Raw genomic sequence first — 19115 nt, 5'->3', positions numbered from 1 at the left:
GTGACAGGTTCGGGTTGGTAATCCAGGATGGTTCTTTTCTTTACAGCGACAGACTGGATCTTCAAGCCTGATTGCAGTAAAAATGCTGCCCAGTTGAGTGTAACGTTGGACCTCTCCTGAAATGTAAAGGTTGTAGGTTTAAACCCCAACAAAGGGTCAAGATGTCTTTGAAGAGGATGAAAGATGAAGCAAATGGAGTTCGGGAGTGTGGACGATCTCTTCACTGGCTCTTCTTCAGCAGCTGAAACCACTTCAGATCACATTTTAAGAAAAGTAAGAACTCACGAGCGAGAACTCTTGAGCTTTTCAAAGGAATCCAGTTGCAAGAGGCGAAAGAAACACATGAACTGGACTCAACTGGGTTTAACTGAACTATGCTGTTCACACAACTACACTGAGCTGAACTGGGATAAACCGAGCTGGTCTGAGCAGCGCTGGACTTACCTGGTTTTCTAAAAGGGACTGTTGAGAGGAAAGGGTTAAATGGACTGGACTGGATTAATCAGGTCTGACATGGACTGGTCTGGTCTGGCTGTAGCTCAGAAGTGTTTGTGACACTGACGCCCAGACCAGGAACGAAAGCCTTTTACTTTTCAAAATATGCAACATTACAACAAGCAGGAAAATAGCATCAACAAATGAACAGAATAATAATAATAATACCAATAATAATGTGTGTGTTATAAAACTTCAGTAATTCTTGCAGGGAACATAATGTAAAGCAACTAAGAACTCCGTTTGTTATGTGATCTTCTCAGCGAGAGAGAACACAAGTATTCTGCAATAGATTTAATGGGAAAGGGAAACGCGACGCCAAACGCTCTTCAGCATTAACATCATGTTTGTCCCGATGACGTGCACTCTGGGAAAAAGGACGTTTCCAACGCGTTCGTTAAGGCGGTAAAGCTGTCGGCACGTTTCAGTATTACTTCCGCCTTAAATATTGTTGATCCTCCTTAACGTCAGCAGTGTCTTGTTAATAGGGCGCGAGACCTTCTCATATTTAATCTGTTATGTGGAGAACATTGTTCCGTTTATTCCTGGAAAACTGAGATATCACTACAATTAAAACAGGAGTATTAGTGTTATAGGGAGTTCGGTTCAGAACCTGCTCCGTATGGAAAGTGCCCCGAGACAACTTCTGTTCTGTGGGGCTGTATAAATAAAGTTGGATTGAGACAGAGTATGTCGTCAGCATCGTGTCTCACGCACAGGTGTGTTGGAAGAGTCCACCATTAAACGCTACACGTCCTTTTTTAAGAGCGAGCGCCGTCGGCCAGGTGTGACTTCAGCCGTGAGTGTTTTGGTGAAGCGTTTCCTCGACCAATCAGAGGCAAGTGTGAGACAAGACGTACATACTGTAACATATTTTGTATCATAAATTTCACCTGCATCTTCCAATCAAACCCTCAAACCAAAAAAAAAAGACAAAAAAAGACAAAAAAGACAGAGCTGAAAGTCGTCGGGTTTCTGACAGGCGTTCCTCCTGCATGAGCCTCGTACAGTAGAAGTAGCACTACTGATCATAGGAATCTATCAACCATATCAGAGAAAAAAAGCTAGAGAAACACACCACACAGGGGGGGGGGGGTCTCATCATCCGTTCTTTTGCATGACGACTCTTGTTTTTTTCTCTCCTATCAGCCATCGGTTTGTTTTCCTCGTCCTCCCCCGACCCGAAACCTTTCGAGACGAGTGTTTGCACCACGAGAAGTGTTCGTTAGATTACCGAGAAGGAATCAAACAGATTATACGAATTAAATATTGAGTTCAAAAATAAAAACCATTCGGGCATGTTCTTCGCCAGAATGCAAAGTGTGTGAGTGTGAACGGGCGGGTGTTTGTATGAGTGTGTGTGTGTGTGTTTGTATGATGAGCAGTCACAAATATGCATGGATACCGTTATAGGTATTTTATCTGTTTTCTCCTGCAGTTTAAAGAGAGACGAGTGAGAGGAGGCTGAGCCGGCGTCTGTTCACTGGACCTTTATCTCTTTATTTATTACTTCTGTAGCTGTGGCCCCCAGCCGGCCTCTGCACCCCCGTCTGCGTGATCTAACAGGCCGATATATTTACTTATTTTACAGTATAATTATTGGGTGTCAATAATTATTTATTTGTAATAAATACTAATAGTTCTACTAGTTCTACTAAATTACTAAACATTTGTCCCCTGATGGATGCGTATATGACCACATGTTAGAAATCCCAATTTAAGGTCCATGTACTAGCTTTTTCCAGAGCTTTCAACTGCTTCTCACAGTCTTCATCAGTGAATGGAGTTTGTTCTCATGTCGTTGAAAGCTCCAGAAAAAGCTAAAAAGGCCTGGAGTTAGGATTATTACTATTATTAATAGGCTCATACAGAAATTATTACCCTTTATAATTGCAATTTTGGCTGAAAGCAACTTAATTCCTTAACATTAGCAATCCCTGACTTTATATTAATATTAGTATTATTGAATACATTCCCTCTAATTACTTATTTGAATTTTAAACTATTAAAACAGTTTTGTGTGAATTGCCTAGTTAATGAATTTATGTCCCCTTTGGCCTTCCGTACAGACACAGTTTTAACACCATTTACATGTTACATTCAGTTTTAGCTGAATTTGTTCAATATTTTTTGCAATTTTCTCGGTTTTTATTTTTTTTTAAACTGATGAATTTTACAGGAAATTCAGTTGAAAGTAGTTTTGAAGTAAGTTAGTTGTTTTTGGTCTGACGAGCTGAGTGATGTTAAATGTTGACGTTCTGCTCATGCAGAGGCTTGCAGGTGGTGGCTGGGAGCCGTGGCTCTACTGGGATCTACTGGGATCTACTGGGATCTACTGGTCCTGCTGCGGGACTCTCATGATCCCGTCACAACACTCTTGATTTCTTCAGCTGTCGCTGTGACAAACAGGAAACATCTGAATATTTGGAGGAAATAGATCCACAGTTGGACAGCAACAAATGATTATTTTCACTTTTATTGATCTAATGTTTCTTGTTAAGGACTTAAGTGTTTTATGAACTATCAGAAATAATAACTAATTAAATATCTTAATTCCAATCACAAGTTACTAAAGAACAAAGTTGTATCTTAACATTTCTTAATTCGGAAAGCTAATTGTAGCATTTTTAAGCCATAAAGTTAGTTTTCTCACTAATTGATTACCATGATTGATCTATAATCACAGTTATAATTGATTATCTTTGCATCATGTGACTCATCATTTCAGTTTTGGGGGGGTGAAGCTGTTTACTGTCACATTATGATTTTTGTGCCTAAAATTAGGGAGCAGAGTGGAAGTCAATGAGAATAACATTATCATATATGATAACGACACAAAGATAATGTTAAACATAATTCAGAGTATTGATCATTCATTCAGAGCAGTCAGCATTTTAAAATGTTATTTGACATAATGGACATAATGAAAATGTGTCCATGTGTCCAGATGTTGCCTGAGTGTCACGGCCTCACTGGGAGCTTTAAAGAGCAACTTAACACTAAATAAACTTTCAGGTAAAGTTCGTGAACTCGTTAATTCGTTTTTATGCTTTTCAGATGGTTGTGGTCACATTGCAACAGCTGTTCATTTTTCCACAGAAAATCCAGTAATGATGTCCTCTAGACCCGTGATTCCCACCTGTGTTGTTAACCTGTGGCCCCTTAAAACACAGCGAAGTCTTGTGACCCCTCCCCACTGGCTGCACACGTCCACCAGTTAGCTAAACCAAAGAGAGTTCGGTTAAGAGTGTTAAGAGGGTTTATCTTTGAAGGTGGGAACCACTGCTCTAGACCGCAGAGTTACACTCATAACTGGATGAGTTTTTGAATATATGAGGGGGGGGGGGGGCGTTAAGTTGCTCTTAAACTGTCCCACAGCTGTTTCTATTACGTAAGATTTTCATCTGAAGTGGTGTTTCTGTCATTTTCTTCAAATTAACCAACAAACTGAAACATGACGAAGCACATTGGTCTCATGTTGAGGAGACAAAAGGGGGAAAATAAGTAATAATAATAATAATAATAATAATAATAACCAGCACTTCAGATGCCTCCGAGTTAAACAGCTTTCCATCCAGTGAACTGACGGACAGTGATGTTCAGTCTCAGAGGGGGGGGGGGGCGAATGACAGACGGAGAAAACAGCATTAAAGCACAGAGGTGTATATTCCATTCCACTAATAAAGACAACAGAAACCAGAACGTGTTGTGCTGTGTTTCCTCTGCACCTCCATCAGGCATCTAAACGTGTCAAAATACAACTTCTAACAGCTCCAGCACTGTCTGATTTACATGTACCCTGTTAGCCAACAAGACAGTCACCAGTCCAAGACTAAAACCTCCTCAGGACACATTCAGGAGGAACACGTGAAGTAAGACTCAGAGTCGGTGGATGGACGTTAGAGTAGAAACTGGTGCAGCGGCGACCTCTAGTGACCAGGATGTGGATTGCAAGTCAGTCGATCTCCACGAGGCAACGTGACGCGAGAACCTCCGAGATCGTCCTGTGGACCACTTCACCTCCCTGACTTTTCTGCTCCGGGCTGAGGTGGACCGACTCCTTTTAGTGAAACAGACGGATCGAAGCTGCCAAGTCCTTCAACCCCCAGTTCATCATCCACAGCCGGGTGCACCTGTAACCGTCAGATCAATACATCATGTGATCAGAGACTCGCCTCACCCTGATCACAACTCATTATCACTAATAATGAAACAACAACAATGTCAAATATAACAGCTGATATAACAAGTAGCTGAGCTGTCGGTGTGACTGAGAGAGAGACAGGCAGAGAGGCAGACAGACAGGCAGAGAGACAGGCAGAGAGACAGACAGACAGGCAGACAGAGAGAGAGAGACAGTCAGAGAGACAGACAGACAGACAGAGAGACAGGCAGACAGAGAGAGAGAGACAGGCAGAGAGACAGACAGGCAGAGAGACAGACAGAGAGGCAGGCAGAGAGGCAGAGAGACAGACAGAGAGGCAGGCAGACAGGCAGAGGGACAGACAGACAGGCAGAGAGACAGACAGACAGGCAGAGAGACAGAGAGGCAGGCAGAGAGACAGACAGAGAGACAGACAGACAGACAGACAGGCAGAGAGACAGACAGAGAGGCAGGCAGAGAGGCAGAGAGACAGACAGAGAGGCAGGCAGACAGAGAGACATACAGAGAGACAGGCAGACAGAGAGACAGACAGACAGACAGGCAGAGAGAGAAAGAGAAAGAGAGAGAGACAGACAGAGAGACAGACAGACAGAGAGACAGGCAGAGAGACAGACAGACAGGCAGAGAGACAGACAGAGAGACAGGCAGACAGAGAGACAGGCAGACAGACAGGCAGAGAGACAGACATACAGACAGAGAGACAGGCAGAGAGACACAGAGACAGGCAGAGAGACAGACAGACAGGCAGAGAGACAGACAGACAGACAGAGAAAGAGAAAGAGAGAGAGACAGACAGAGAAAGACAGAGAGAGACAGACAGAGAGACAGGCAGACTGAGAGACAGACAGACAGAGAGACAGGCAGAGAGACAGAGAGACAGACAGGCAGGCAGACAGACAGACAGACAGACAGGCAGGCAGAGAGACAGACAGACAGACAGACAGGTAGAGAGACATTCAGAGAGAAAGGCAGACAGACAGGTAGAGAGACAGACAGGCAGACAGACAGGTAGACAGACAGGCAGAGAGACAGAGAAACAGACAGATGAGAGATGAGTACTTGTACTTATGATGCTGATACTTTTGTACTTTTACTGTGTGACATTGTGAGTGCAGGACTTGTACTGTTCTACACTGTGGTATTAGTACTTCTACTGAAGGATCGGAGTACTTCCTCCTCCAACACCGAATCGGAGCTGCGAGGTTTTCAGTCGCGCAGTGAATCATGGGAGATCAGGTGGGACAGGTATCGCTCTGTGCTGTGTCTCCTTTCATTAAACTCGCTCTGGTCTCTTTGATCGCTCCAGTCGCCAGTTTCCTCGTTCTTGTCGCCAGATCTGTGTCTGTCCTCCAGGACCGAGCCGCCGTCCGTCTCTTCCGATCTGGACCCGTTGAAACCGGCTCTGATACTCACAGTTACAAACTCGCTTTAAACTCACTCCAAACCGCTTTAGTCGCCGCCTTTGTGCCCGCACCTGGAAGACGGAGACACCTGTCGCGGCTCACCTGTCGTCGCCATGACAGCCGGCCAGTAATGGCAGCAGAGCGCGAGACTCACCGGGAGGAAGCACAAGAGAAGCTGCGGTGAAGACGGAGCACGAGCAGGGGACTAACCGGGACTTAACAACATGGATTTACTGGATTCAGGACAGAAGTTCAGTCCGAGACAGGTGAGTCCCACACCTGGAATATGAACCTCACCGTGACGTCACAGCCGACAGGTTTCACCCAGGTAAAAAACAGAAACCGAAGTCTGTTTAAACACGGCGGGGGGGGGTCGAAGCACGGTGCTGGTTCTGTTGCCTGGACTGGTTCCCACTGCACACTGGGCTGGTGTGAGTGGTTTACTATGATCATGACTGGTTTCTGATGGATTACAGTAACACATGACAACAATCTGTTATAATATTATTATATATAATTATAATAATCAGAAAAGACAATCCGGATACATTTCATCAATATTCTCTTTTTAATGTTATTCAATCAATTGATTAGTTGATGGGCAGAAAATCATTCATCAATATCCAATAGAAAGTCATTTATCAGACAAACGTTCTCTGTGTTGTCTCATCAATAAGACGGCAGAGTCAGTTAAAGGTGCAGCGCGACTGAAAGAGGAAGATTCATCTCTAACAGTTGGAAAAGCTTCAGAACACATTTCACTGTTTTCACCAAACGATTCCAGATGTGAGAAGATGAGTATCGGTTTCATCACTGCGTGTACACACACACACACACACGCACACACACACACACACACACACACACACACGCACACACAGGTCTGAGACGTGGTTAGCCTAGCTTAGCACAAAGAGTGGAAGCAGGGGGAAACTGCTAGCCGAGGCCCCTTCAGAAGAGAGTCCGTCTGGTTCTCATGTCGTGTGTAAAAAGCTTCTGAAACAAACCCTTTTCTGAGCGTTTGGAGGTGCAGCTTCAGGGTGTGGACGGACTCTTTCACACTGTTAGAGGGTGCAGGACGCGACACGCTGACATGCCTTCCGTTGGCAGAAGAGACATTCCTGTCCTGCAACACCCTGCTGCACTCGCGCAGTTCAACAGGTTCACGCAGACTGAACGCATGAACAGCGTTGATGCCGGTTAAGTTATTAGTCAGCGCGTTCAGCCGTCAGACTGGAGAGTTGTGATGTCTGTGAGTGGACACCTCCCCGAGTGGAGGAGGTGTCTGCCAGCGTTTAGTCGTAGCCTGACGACATGTTAACAGTCAACACGGCTCAGAGGTGAGACTCAAACATCAACAGTGTTTCTGAAGATCTGAGTGATCTGAAGTGAAACCACAGTTTATCTTCAGGAGACAAATGAACACACCTCTCCTCCTCCCCCGTCCTCCCCCCTCTGTCTCCCTGCCTGCAGGACTCGGACTGGGACACGACGCTTCAGTTCCTGCCGGTCACCGACTCCAAGCAGCTGGAGAAGAAACCCGGCCGCAGGAGGAAGCTGTGGATGGGGGTCGGGCTGCTGCTCTCAGCTGCTGCCGTGGCTCTGCTGACCGGACTGCTGGTGTGGCACTTCCACTGTGAGCTGCTTTTAACAACCTTTATTTAAACCCCAGGACTTCGGCGGGTGGGAAAGGGAAGTGGAAGCAAACATTAGACATTAGGCTCATTAATCAACAGAAAGGCCAACAACGAGAGACCTAAAGGCACTAAGACGAGACGGAACCAGTAAAGACGTCGGACTGGAAATGAAACATCACTTTAGCTTTAAAACAAGGTGGAAAGGAACGAGCGTTCAGATCGTTGTTGTGGAGTAAAAGTATGTTGAAACCTCCACAGGAAAGCTTGAAGTAGGAGAACAGCATCTGAGTCCTTTATTAGTTATTAATGGTCAAACTAATTGTACAACTTCAATAAAGGTGTGTCATTTTAGGCAGATAATAATAATATAATAATCATGAGGTTCAGTCCCTGGTCCCTCAGCGTGTTTGAGGATATTTATATTTATATTGGATGAAAAATGAAAGACTAAGACTAGTTACCCCCCCCCCCCCCCTTTTTTCAGTACGCCGTGATGTCAGAGTGAAGAGACTTTATATCGGCCTGATGGGAATCAATAACCAGCGTTTCCAGTCAGCATATGAAGATCCCAGCAGTCCCCAGTTTAGGAACCTGGCCTCTCTGGTCAGCCAGCAGGTGAGACTTCACACGCTCCCAAAGCATCATGGGAGTTCATTTCTCCGTCCACTTCTGCTTTGTGGCTTCCTCTCTTCTGTGTCTTTATATTTATATTTCTGACCTTTTTGTCTTTCAGCTGAAACTGATTTACTCCAAAAACTCAGTTCTGGCCAAAACCTTTAAAGGCTCCACAGTCCAGGCCTTCAGGTACGCTTCACCTCACAGACACTGTGTTGTTGTTGTTGATTCCTGATTGATGCAGAAACTGTGTTTGTTTTACTGTGAGATGGGTAAATGTGTTTACAGTCATTTTATTGTTCAGTTGACTTCCTGACTGATGAAGTCCAGGTGACACATTCTGTCTGAGGCTACGATTCATAGAACCATAGTTACATACGTAACTCCGGAGAACCAGAGGGGGTGTGATCACCTGCACTATAATAACTCTATAATAACAATATTAATCAATTCACTGATTAGTTCCTGTTGCTGCTCCTCCTGTTGTGTTTCCGTCAGTGCCTCCAGGAGGACTTTAATGTGAAACATCTGTACAGGAAGTGCTGACTTGTAGACACTAACATAAATTAAGCTCCCTGTGAACCACAAACTGACGTTTCCTGTTTGTTCGGATCAAACAAACCAGATAAAACATGTTAATCAGTGAGCTTTAGAGCTGCTAGCTGTTTCCCCCTGCTTCCAATCTTTATGCTAAGCTAGGCTAGCCGCGTCCAGACTCCGGCTCTGTACTGAACACACAGACAAAGAGAATAAGGTTTAGGTTCTATAAATGTGAAGTATTCCTTTAAGCGTTGACGCTGCTCAGGCTCAAACTTTGCATCCTGTAAATCCTTTCAATTCTTATCGGTGTGTCTGCAGTGAGGCAGACGGCGGAGGCGACGGCGTCATGGCGTATTACCAGTCAGAGTTCGACGTCCACGTCTCCCAGCAGGCGTCGCTGGACGAAGCCATCGAGTCTCTGGAGCCGCCGGCAGGAAGTCAGCAGAGCCGACATGGACGAGTCCTGCTGAAACCCACCGACGCTCTGAACGTCAAGAGCTTCGTCTCACGAGGTCTGACGGCTCAGTGGTCCACGTCATCTATCGGTTCTAACATTGTCCTTTCCACAGCTTTATTACTGTTATAGTAACAGACTATTGATGTAATACTATGTAATATTATGTACATGTACTCCCAGATTTACAATCGAAAGTTGTCTACTGCTGAATTTAAATGGATGATACTCGGCACAAGAAGTTTAAAATGACACGACTGCATAAACAATGGCTTCCATTGAAATATGCTGTTCTTTTGTAAAATGGTGCAGTTTGTTGAGTTTAACTGAAGATTTCTTCTGTGCACAGCTATAGACCCACGCATGACCAGGAGCACTTTGTTTGGTGAGAACTGTTCATTACTGCTGATGGAAGTTATGTGTTCTTCAAAGGAAAAGTATTATCAGTCTCAAGCTTTGGCTTTACTTTGACATTATTCACTTTGAGTAAGTAAAGTAAAGCCAAGAGGTTGAGAGTGGAAGTAACTTTGGAGGAACTTTAGTGTTGAATATCAGTGGAAGTCCTTTCAAATATAATATATATAAAATGTGTTTTCAGTGAGAAAGTCATTCAACATCCACGTCAGTGAAGCGGGAGTCGTCCGGTCTCCGGGGTTTCCAGACTCTTCGTACCCCCCAAACGTCTACCTGCAGTGGAGGCTGAGGGCCGACCCGGACCACCGAGTCCAACTGGACTTCCACACTCTGATCCTGGAGGACGACTGTCAGCAAGACTTCATCAAAATCTACGACTCGCTGGCTCCGATAGAAAACCGAGCCCTGACAGAGTGAGACGCAAACTAGCACCACCGTTTAAAGTGAAACTGTGGAACTGTGTTAGTGCTGAACCCATGAGTTGATTAAAAGATGAGAACATTAAGTGGATCCACAGGTGAAGTAAATCTGTCGGTCTTTTAAGTAGAGTTCATATTTAGTGAACTTTAACACACAAATATGCAAAAAGATGGAAACAGAGTCCAAAATGTTTGAGGCAACAGCATCTTATCGGCTGTGTGTCACCACCCAGTCCAGTGTGAACTGCCCCTCAACAGAGACCTGGTTCACACAGTTGGAGACATGCAGGAGTTGAGGCTAGCACTAGCATGCTACTGGTTAGCTTGCTAGCTGCAGTAGTTTACCATCCAGCTCTGCATATTCACTCCGTCACCAAGCTCATAGCAACTGATACTGAAAGTGTAACATCACACAAAGTGTTAAGTGTGTTGCAGCTCTCACCTGCTCTGTTCCACCTGTGACCACACCCAACAGTGATGTCACGGTGCACTGACAAATCTGATAACAATGTATTGACATTTTCACAATAACGTAAACATGTTTGAGGATCCTTTAATGTTTAATATGTCACAGAGTCAGCAGGCAAACCTTGTGATGGAGACCCTGTTCATAAAATACTGCAAACAAACACTCAGTGGCCACTTTATTAGGTACACCTGTACAATCACCTGTAACTCAATCCAACAGCTGTGCCGTAAATCCTCTTTATGAAGCTCATAATGTTTTATTGTTTTTGTTGATATTGTTGGAAAGGTGTACATTTAATTATATGTTTATTACTGAGGTTTATTACTAAAAGTAACTGCTGCATGTTTCTGTGGTCCCTCCTCAGACAGTGTGGTTACCCTCATGGCTCTCTGTCCTTCGTGTCCTCTGGAAACGTCATGTTGCTGACTCTGGTCACCAGCGAGGAGAAGAACTTCCCCGGCTTCAGAGCCAACTACTCCCAGATCCCTCTGACCCAGCAAAGTAGGGCAGGAAGCACAGTCACGTCTCTCTGTTCTCTATGCTGCTGTGGGGATCTTTCTGATGTCATATAATAGAATAGAATATAATGGAATGCTCCAACAACAAGGAACCATTCAGCCAATAACTCCACTTCTTGTAGAGCTGAAACGATTTGGCAACTGTTAAATAATTTGAGTCATTTTTCAATTCAAAGTGAATATCTTTGGGTTTTGGACTGGACCGGTCATCTGAAGTCACTTTGGGTTTTAAGACATTGTGACATTTCCTTTCATGTTATAGACCAAACGATTAATCAACTAATCAAAACAAATCTGCAGATTAATCAATGAAAATAAGAGTGACAATAAGTAAAGATACGTTTTTAGTTGAAATCATTAGATTTGTATTGATAACACATGAAAGAATCTCACCACACTGGCTGTTCACTGTAGGGAGATCATCTAAATGTCCAACATGTCTGTCTCATTGTTCAGAGTGTGGAGGTTCACTGACTGGAGACAAAGGCTCCTTCTCCTCACCTTTCTTCCCCTCCAACTATCCTCCAAAAACCACATGTGTCTGGAAAGTCGAGGTAAGTCCACGTTATTGTCCTGAGAATAACAAGTAAAGCCTTGACTTGAATGGCTGCAACACACAAAACAAAACAAACCAGGTACTGATGACCAGATCTCAGAGCATATACCTTATAGCATTACCTTACAGATTGTTTTTCTGCCCAGCAGCTCTGTGAGGCTCCACTTAGACACAGCAGTGCTTTGAGCTAAATGCTAACATCAGTATGCTAGCATGCACACAGTGACAACAGCAGGTGTTATGTTTCCCATGGTCATCATCTTACTTAAGCATTTCAACATGCTAACATTAGCTAATTAGCAGTAAACACAGCGTACAGCTGAGGCTGATGGGAATGTCATCCGTTTTGCAGGTATTTGATGAAAAGTCAAAGGATCATTAATGTTGTTACAATTCATCCTGAGGGGAATATTGAGAAACATATTCTGTGTGACATACAGATGATTATACTTACGCCCCCAGTTGGTTGGAAATAACTCGGATCACATTTAGAATTCTGTTGACCTTATTTGGGGTTTAGTAATTCTGTTTGATAATTGTCTTGTCTCCATTATCTTTCTTTTTCAGACCTCAAAGGAAAAGTTTGTGAAGGTTCAGTTCAACAAGTTTGTCTTGGGAAACTACAGTATCCAGTGTCGCAATGATTATGTTGACGTCAACGGTCAAAGGTTTGTTCCCCACTTTGTTCCTCCTACAGCTTGTTCCTAATACTTCTCTATCACCCAAGGTCAGACGCGAAGACTCGAAATCTGAGGGTTTGAAACTTGTGACGTAAACACAATCGCTGACATGACATGACCATGGTGACTTGTAGGACATTTGAGATATGACCAAGGTGACATGACTGCAATGCACTTGGCCTCCTTGACAGAGTCATGACCTTAATGAATCACTGGGTCACTGATTTGCAAGTCAAATGTAAGTCTCAAGTCATGGCTAAGTCCCATGTCTAGACCAACTTGTCAAGACCAATGAGTCCAGAGTCAAGTCCAAAATCAAGAACAACAAGTTCTAAGTCAAGACCTACATGTCCCAAGCCAACTCCCAGGTCATGACCAACGAGTCCCAAGTCAAAAGTTCAAGTCAAGACCAACAACTCCCAGGTCATGACCAACAAGTCCCAAGTCGAGACCAAAAAGTCTCAAGTCAAGTCCAGCAAGTCTCAAGTCAAGACCAGCAAGTCCCAAGTCAAGTCCAAGTCCTAAACTTTGTGTTTTGGGTGCGAAACAAGTCGTTATTATTAGGAACTTATTAAAAAGTGAAGATCTCACATAACCAGATCTGTGATTTTAGATTTGGACTTTGATGGCTTGAGACTCTGGTTCCTAATGACGATGCTTTATCAATCAATAGAATCACTCTGGACAACAACATTACCTGAGTGTCGTATTTTGTATTTTCATAGATTCAGAAACGTCCCTGCTGAGTCTTCTTTCTGTCTGTGTTGTAGACTGTGTGGCAGTAAGCCAAAAAGCACCGTGGTCACCAGCCGGAGCAACACGATGACCATCACATTTAACTCGGACTCGTCCTACGTTGACCAGGGTTTCACCGCCGAGTACGAGGCCTTTGTCCCGACCAATCGTAAGACTGATTTATTTTAATTTAAAGACCATCAGCGTAGTTTCTGTCTTCTGTCTTTCTAACCCAACAACTACACATTCTGGCCTCTTTCTCAGGCATACCTTCAGTTTTTAGTCAGATTCCTTTCCGTCATGGCATTTTGTGTTCAGTGTCTGATTGTGTTGATATCATTGATCAGCTTGTCCTGGAACGTTCCAGTGCACCAACAACCTGTGCATCAACAAGACTCTGCATTGTGATGGCTGGAACGACTGTGGAGACAGCAGCGACGAGGACAACTGCAGTGAGTCCAAACTGCTGACTCCGGATGCACATTGTTAACAGGATATATTGTTTTCAGCCTGGAAAATAAACTTAACTCCAGGTCCAGTCCGCTTTCTCCAGAGCCATCCTGCTGCTGGAAATACTCACAAGAGCGCCAAATGTGGATTAATCCACCACTGAAAATAGTCCCCTCCCTATTTGCGAGGTGTTTTTTAAGGATGTAATTCATTTAAGCAATGGGCTTAGAGCTGAGAGCCCGACACACAGACAGGAAGTCAGACAGGAAGTCAGACAGTTTTGAGAGATGGACTAACATGTTGTTGGTTCTTCTTTGTGCCTCTGTCCAGCGTGCGAGGCGTCTCAGATGAAGTGTAAAAATGGCCGCTGTAAACCGAAGTTCTGGGAATGCGATGGGTTTGACGACTGCGGAGACGCCACTGATGAGGAAAACTGTGGTGGGTTAAACTGAACTGTAGAGGATCAGCTGTTCTTCCAGAAGTCCACAGAAGGACTGTTCCAAAAGTAAATATCTCACTGTGGGACATGTTTCTTTTTCTTTACAGTAAAATGCAAATCAGGAGAGTTTTCCTGCAGAAACAGCCGCTGCATCCCAGAGGAGCGGAGGTGTGACGGAGAAGACGACTGCTCCGATGGATCGGATGAGTCCACATGTGAAAAATGTAAGGAACGCTGTTTACTCAAATAGATGCTTTAAGAAGAATCTCATGTTTATAGTTACATTTACTCACAATACTGATAACGGAGAGATGTTAGAAATATTATATGAATCTAAAAGTATTATATTGACGTTAGATACAGGCTCTGCTTGTTAAGATTACTGTAAAGCTTCACTTGTTGATACTGCTTTCATTTTCCATGCAGTCCGGCTGAGTAATGCAGCTCACGTCTCTTCATGAAAGACTGTATATTTGGCACAATCTGTAACTCGCTGTATGTTCAGGCTTGTTGCTTTTATGCACACAGGTTTGAAGTTACTCCAGTGACTGAAGCTGCACTTGATTTGTTAAAGACTGATTCAATAACAATAAAATAGCAGCCATATCCTGACTTTTAGTCCTCAGTGTGGCTCAAATTCCAGAAACACTGGATCCTACATTTCCCATAATGCAGTTGGATCAAGTCTCTTTCTGCTGAACAGCTACACCTGTCACACTCCGTTCCTCCAGTTGGTAACGCAGACTGTATGTTAGACTTTTGTTTTCACACGCCGAGGAGGACGAACCAGAATAATAAATATAAGAAGCTACGCCATCAGTACTGCGCTCGTAAAACATGTAGTTGTATCAACAGCGCTGATATTTGCGTCTCTGTCGTCCAGCTCTGGTGTTGCAGCAGTGTTCAGAGTTCACCTTCCGCTGCAGGAGCGGACACTGCATCAGCAAACTGAACCCCGAGTGTGACGGAGAGACGGACTGTGAGGACGGCTCTGATGAGGACGACTGCCGTACGTCTCACACACACACACACACACACACACACACACACACACACACACACACACACACACACACAGTCTGACTGCAGCGTGATGTCAGGAGTTCTTTGCGTGTGGTGTTGTTTTTATCGTCACCGTACGCTGTTTTGGCACGTTGTGACTTGTTTTCAGAGTGCGGGACGAGGCCGTACCGGAGCTCCCGTATCGTGGGCGGTCAGATGTCCCGGGAGGGGGAGTGGCCTTGGCAGGTCAGCCTCCACATCAGGAGTACAGGTCACGTGTGTGGAGCGTCGGTGTTGAGCAACCGCTGGCTGCTGACCGCCGCACACTGCGTCCAGGACAACGGACCAAACAAGTAGGAGCTCCAGATACAAACAAGCTCCTAACAGTAACAATAATAGACATAATATACATTACAATTTGGCAAAAGTGGGTGAAAATACATATAAATACAAAAAGCTAGTCCTCCTGGAGTACGAGCAGTACATCATGTTCATCATCATATATGTGAAACAATATCTCATCTGTGTTACTTTATGTTCATCACATGCATCTCTCATTTTGTTGCATGAAGAAAGTGGACGTTCAAATGTTCCCAATTTTCCTGTTGGACAGTGACTGTGAGCCGGCAGCAACAGATGCATACGTGACCTCTGACCTCTCGAGTGTGTGTTGATGCAGGTACTCCCAGGCGCACCAATGGGAGGCCTTGCTGGGTCTGCATGTGCAGAGTCAGACCAACGAGTGGACAGTGAGGAGGAACGTGAGGCGGATCATCGCTCACCGCGACTACAACCCCTTCACCTACAACAACGACATCGCTCTGATGGAGCTGGACACCAACGTCACCCTCAACCAGAACATCTGGCCCATCTGTCTGCCCTCCCCCACCTACGACTTCCCAGCAGGCCAAGAGGCGTGGATCACGGGCTGGGGGGCCACCAGAGAAGGAGGTGAGTTAACACAGAATGACAAGTACAGGCGGCCGTTAGCCTCCAGCTTAACAACACAGTCGTGCTGCTGGGGGGGTGGGGGGGGGCAGGTTCTGACGGGCGCCTTGTCTCTGGACGGCTGAGTGACTTTCTTTTGTTGTGGGCAGATTGTACTTCTGTCCACCGTTGTAGAGAATGTACAATTATACTTTCAGGTAGCGCTAACACTAGCTGGCAGCTAATTTAGTCCATCCCACTTGGTATTGCCGACTATTTACTGGTGTTTACCAACCAGTTTGTGTTTCTGCCACAGTTCTGCTTTCTGCATCACATGACTGTATCCATCACAAATGTAGATGAAGGTAACCTCCTCCACTAAATGAAATATTGTCCAGTATCATTTTAAGGCAAATTAAACTGATTCAATATGTTCCTCCAGTTCATTAAATGCGTGAGTTGCTGCGTTGCTCCTGTAAATGAACCTGAAGGTCCTGAGAAGCTTCTGTTTCACGTTCACTCTCAGCATTCATTATTGAGTCACTGACACAGTCGGGTGCTTTGTTGTAATGGTCTTTCAGTAGGACTTGAAACTTTAGTCCTTAAGATTTGATCTGGTCGTCTGTCAGGCTTCGCTGCGACCATCCTGCAGAAGGCGGAGGTTCGGATCATCAACAGCACGGTGTGTAAGAGTCTGATGAACGACGAGGTCACTGACAGGATGCTGTGTGCCGGAGTCCTCAAAGGAGGTGTGGACGCCTGCCAGGTAACACCAACCACACAGGCCTGAGATGGTGACGCTCAGAGCAACATGTTCCCACTGCACTGGACTGTCGACGCGTGCAGATAACACACGGCGTTCAGATGATGTAACTTTAGTTTGAGGCGTAGTTAGTTATGAGCAGCCGAGCCTGAAAACACGTCCTCGTCAGCCTCTTAGTTTTAATTCAAAGTCAGAGAAATCAGCTGAAGGTGCTCTGATGTCCTGACAGTCGAGCCTGTCGGTGTCGTACGGAGAGAGTAACTTGCACTAAAGTGCTTCAAGCTGAAACAGGAAACAGTAAAGTTGCTCTTTAAACTGAAAACACAAGCCTCGGTGCAGGTTTCCTTTCTGACAACATGTTGAAGGCTCGCAGCTACAGCAGACGTTTAACACTTTATATTCAGTTTTATTTATAATAACAACAAGTCATCTCGTGCCTCTTTACAAATACTTCACAATACTACTCTGACTCTCTCAGGGCGACTCCGGCGGGCCGCTGTCCGTCACCGGCCCCAGTGGGCGGGTCTTCCTGGCTGGCGTGGTGAGCTGGGGCGACGGCTGCGCTCGCAGGAACAGACCCGGCATCTACACCCGAATCACCAAATACCGCAGCTGGATAAAGGAGAAGAGCGGCGTGTAGCAGAGGACGTCACAGGGTTCTCATTGTGACTGGAGGTGAATGTGGGTGTCTGCAGACCAAAATATGACTATTATTATTATTAATATTCACAGCAGAATCTGTGGATTCTGTCATTGTTATCAAGTTTTTTTAAGTTTAGAAATCCTGCTGTTTGCTATTTTATGAATCAAAGCGCAACAAAGCAGAAGCTGAGAGCAGCCGGCTGGTTCTCTTAAGGGTTTAATCATCTGAGACAAACAGAGGAGCGACTCTGATGAAACGTCATCTTCTATCAGTTCTGAGACAAGAAGAAGCTCCTCATCTGAAGAAACGACACATCAACATGTGCAACCTTCACAACTGCCAACTTATATAATACCATTCATGATTACGTACGAATTATTAACGTTTGCTTTACTTTTATCGGATTATGAGTGAGAAACTCCTGATCCTTTATTAATGACTTAACTAGTAATGACTCGGTCTGGCAGTCAAAAAGTTGTTTTTATGATAGTTTGATTTAATTACTGATTAATAAAGCCATTAGTTACAACATATAAAGCTTTTATGAAAGCTAACTTATTAGAAAGTGGTATCAAAATAAGTATACAAGTATAAAAATTACAAAACGTGCTTGTTTGATATTTTGAGAATTAAATTGCGATTTCTTGAGATAAAAAAAAAAGTCTTCCGTCGAGATGAATAAAGTTGTGTAAACTTTATTTACACAACACTTTTCAAATCAAAGTTCCAAAGTGCTTCACATAGTTACATAGAACATTTCAGGACGGCGATGAAATAAAATCAGACAATTCCAATAAAACAAGAATAAAATGGAAATAAAATACATAAAGTTTGAAATAAACTGTTGGACCTCAGCTGCTCTCTGATTCTGCCACAAACAAAATTCATATTCATATCATTCAGTAAATACATGGAAGCTTTGTTTAACTGGGATCATGTTGGGAACCAGGAACCTTTTTTACTATGAATTACTTTGTAGAAGTACGTTGTGATGTTTGTAATGGAAACACTTGATGTGTTCCTCTTGAAGTTTAACTGTAAATGATGACGATAATATTCTCAGGGTTCGTTCAGCGAACGGTTGAACAGGGTCAGTATGTGTTTATGCTTTAAGCTAATATACTCTTCATAATTCTCCATAGCTGTAGTCGCCTCCTACAGTAGCTACTCGCTCTGTGGCAGAGCTGCGACGAACGAGTTAAACAGGATCAACAGGTGAACGCAGCCACACACTCTCAGAACAAAAGGTCCACTTCAAGGCCTCGGTCTTCAAACGTGGTTTAAGTCCAGACTAACGGGGTCCTGTTAATTCTCACCAGCTGACTTGCTTCTTCAAACACATGAAGGGGTTTGATTTCTTGAGGTCTTGAATAACTCTTAATTTGAATTAAAGGCAACAGAGAGAAGAGTTGTAACCATGAATGTCACTCATACGAATAGTGCTGAGTGCTGATCACATGATGATGACGTGATTGGCTGGCGTGGTGCTCAGAAATACTTTACTTCAAACCACCTCAAACACATTCCAACCATGAAATAAAACACAGCAAAAAGAAAACTTCAGCCATAATGTATGAAATGGCTCAGATTTCATGCTTGAAATGTCTCAGTCTTGATCCAGCAACAACAACAAGCAGCACTTCTGCAGATGTGAGCTTGAGGCCTTGTTGCTGTGACATCTGTAGCAGAAGAGCTGAAGAATCGAGGTTTATCCATGTGTGAAGAACGGGGCTCGAGTTCCTGTGTGATCCAAACAGGGTTCCTCACCAGCACTTTACCCTGAAAGAACTT

At 44.3% G+C, this 19115-nt stretch overlaps 1 protein-coding gene across 1 annotated transcript; it reads left to right on the top strand.

Annotated features, from left to right (window-relative positions):
* The first annotated feature begins 5984 nt into the window (after nt 1-5984).
* On the top strand, nt 5985-18101 carry st14b (ST14 transmembrane serine protease matriptase b). The gene is made up of 19 exons (XM_070910181.1): nt 5985-6329; nt 7537-7699; nt 8185-8315; nt 8434-8504; nt 9174-9367; nt 9659-9694; nt 9908-10136; nt 10976-11112; nt 11586-11683; nt 12253-12353; nt 13136-13269; nt 13448-13552; nt 13881-13988; nt 14097-14213; nt 14873-14998; nt 15161-15344; nt 15671-15942; nt 16548-16684; nt 17160-18101. The coding sequence occupies exons 1-19, from the start codon at nt 6288-6290 to the stop codon at nt 17319-17321; spliced, it is 2547 nt and encodes an 848-aa protein (XP_070766282.1). The 5' UTR covers nt 5985-6287; the 3' UTR covers nt 17322-18101.
* The last annotated feature ends 1014 nt before the right edge of the window (nt 18102-19115 follow it).

The sequence above is a fragment of the Enoplosus armatus genome, chromosome 8, assembly GCF_043641665.1.
Source record: "Enoplosus armatus isolate fEnoArm2 chromosome 8, fEnoArm2.hap1, whole genome shotgun sequence".
In the NCBI taxonomy this organism is placed as follows: domain Eukaryota; kingdom Metazoa; phylum Chordata; class Actinopteri; order Centrarchiformes; family Enoplosidae; genus Enoplosus; species Enoplosus armatus.
The sequence above is the reverse complement of the archived record's forward strand: the minus strand, read 5'-3'. Positions and strand labels throughout refer to the sequence as shown.

Excerpts from the sequence above, each read along its gene's own strand:
- st14b (XM_070910181.1), top strand. The coding sequence starts at position 6,288 with ATGGATTTACTGGATTCAGGACAGAAGTTCAGTCCGAGACAG. Across the intron at positions 11,113-11,585 it reads GATCCCTCTGACCCAGCAAA|AGTGTGGAGGTTCACTGACT; the intron begins GTAGGGCAGGAA and ends CTCATTGTTCAG. Across the intron at positions 16,685-17,159 it reads GAGGTGTGGACGCCTGCCAG|GGCGACTCCGGCGGGCCGCT; the intron begins GTAACACCAACC and ends TGACTCTCTCAG.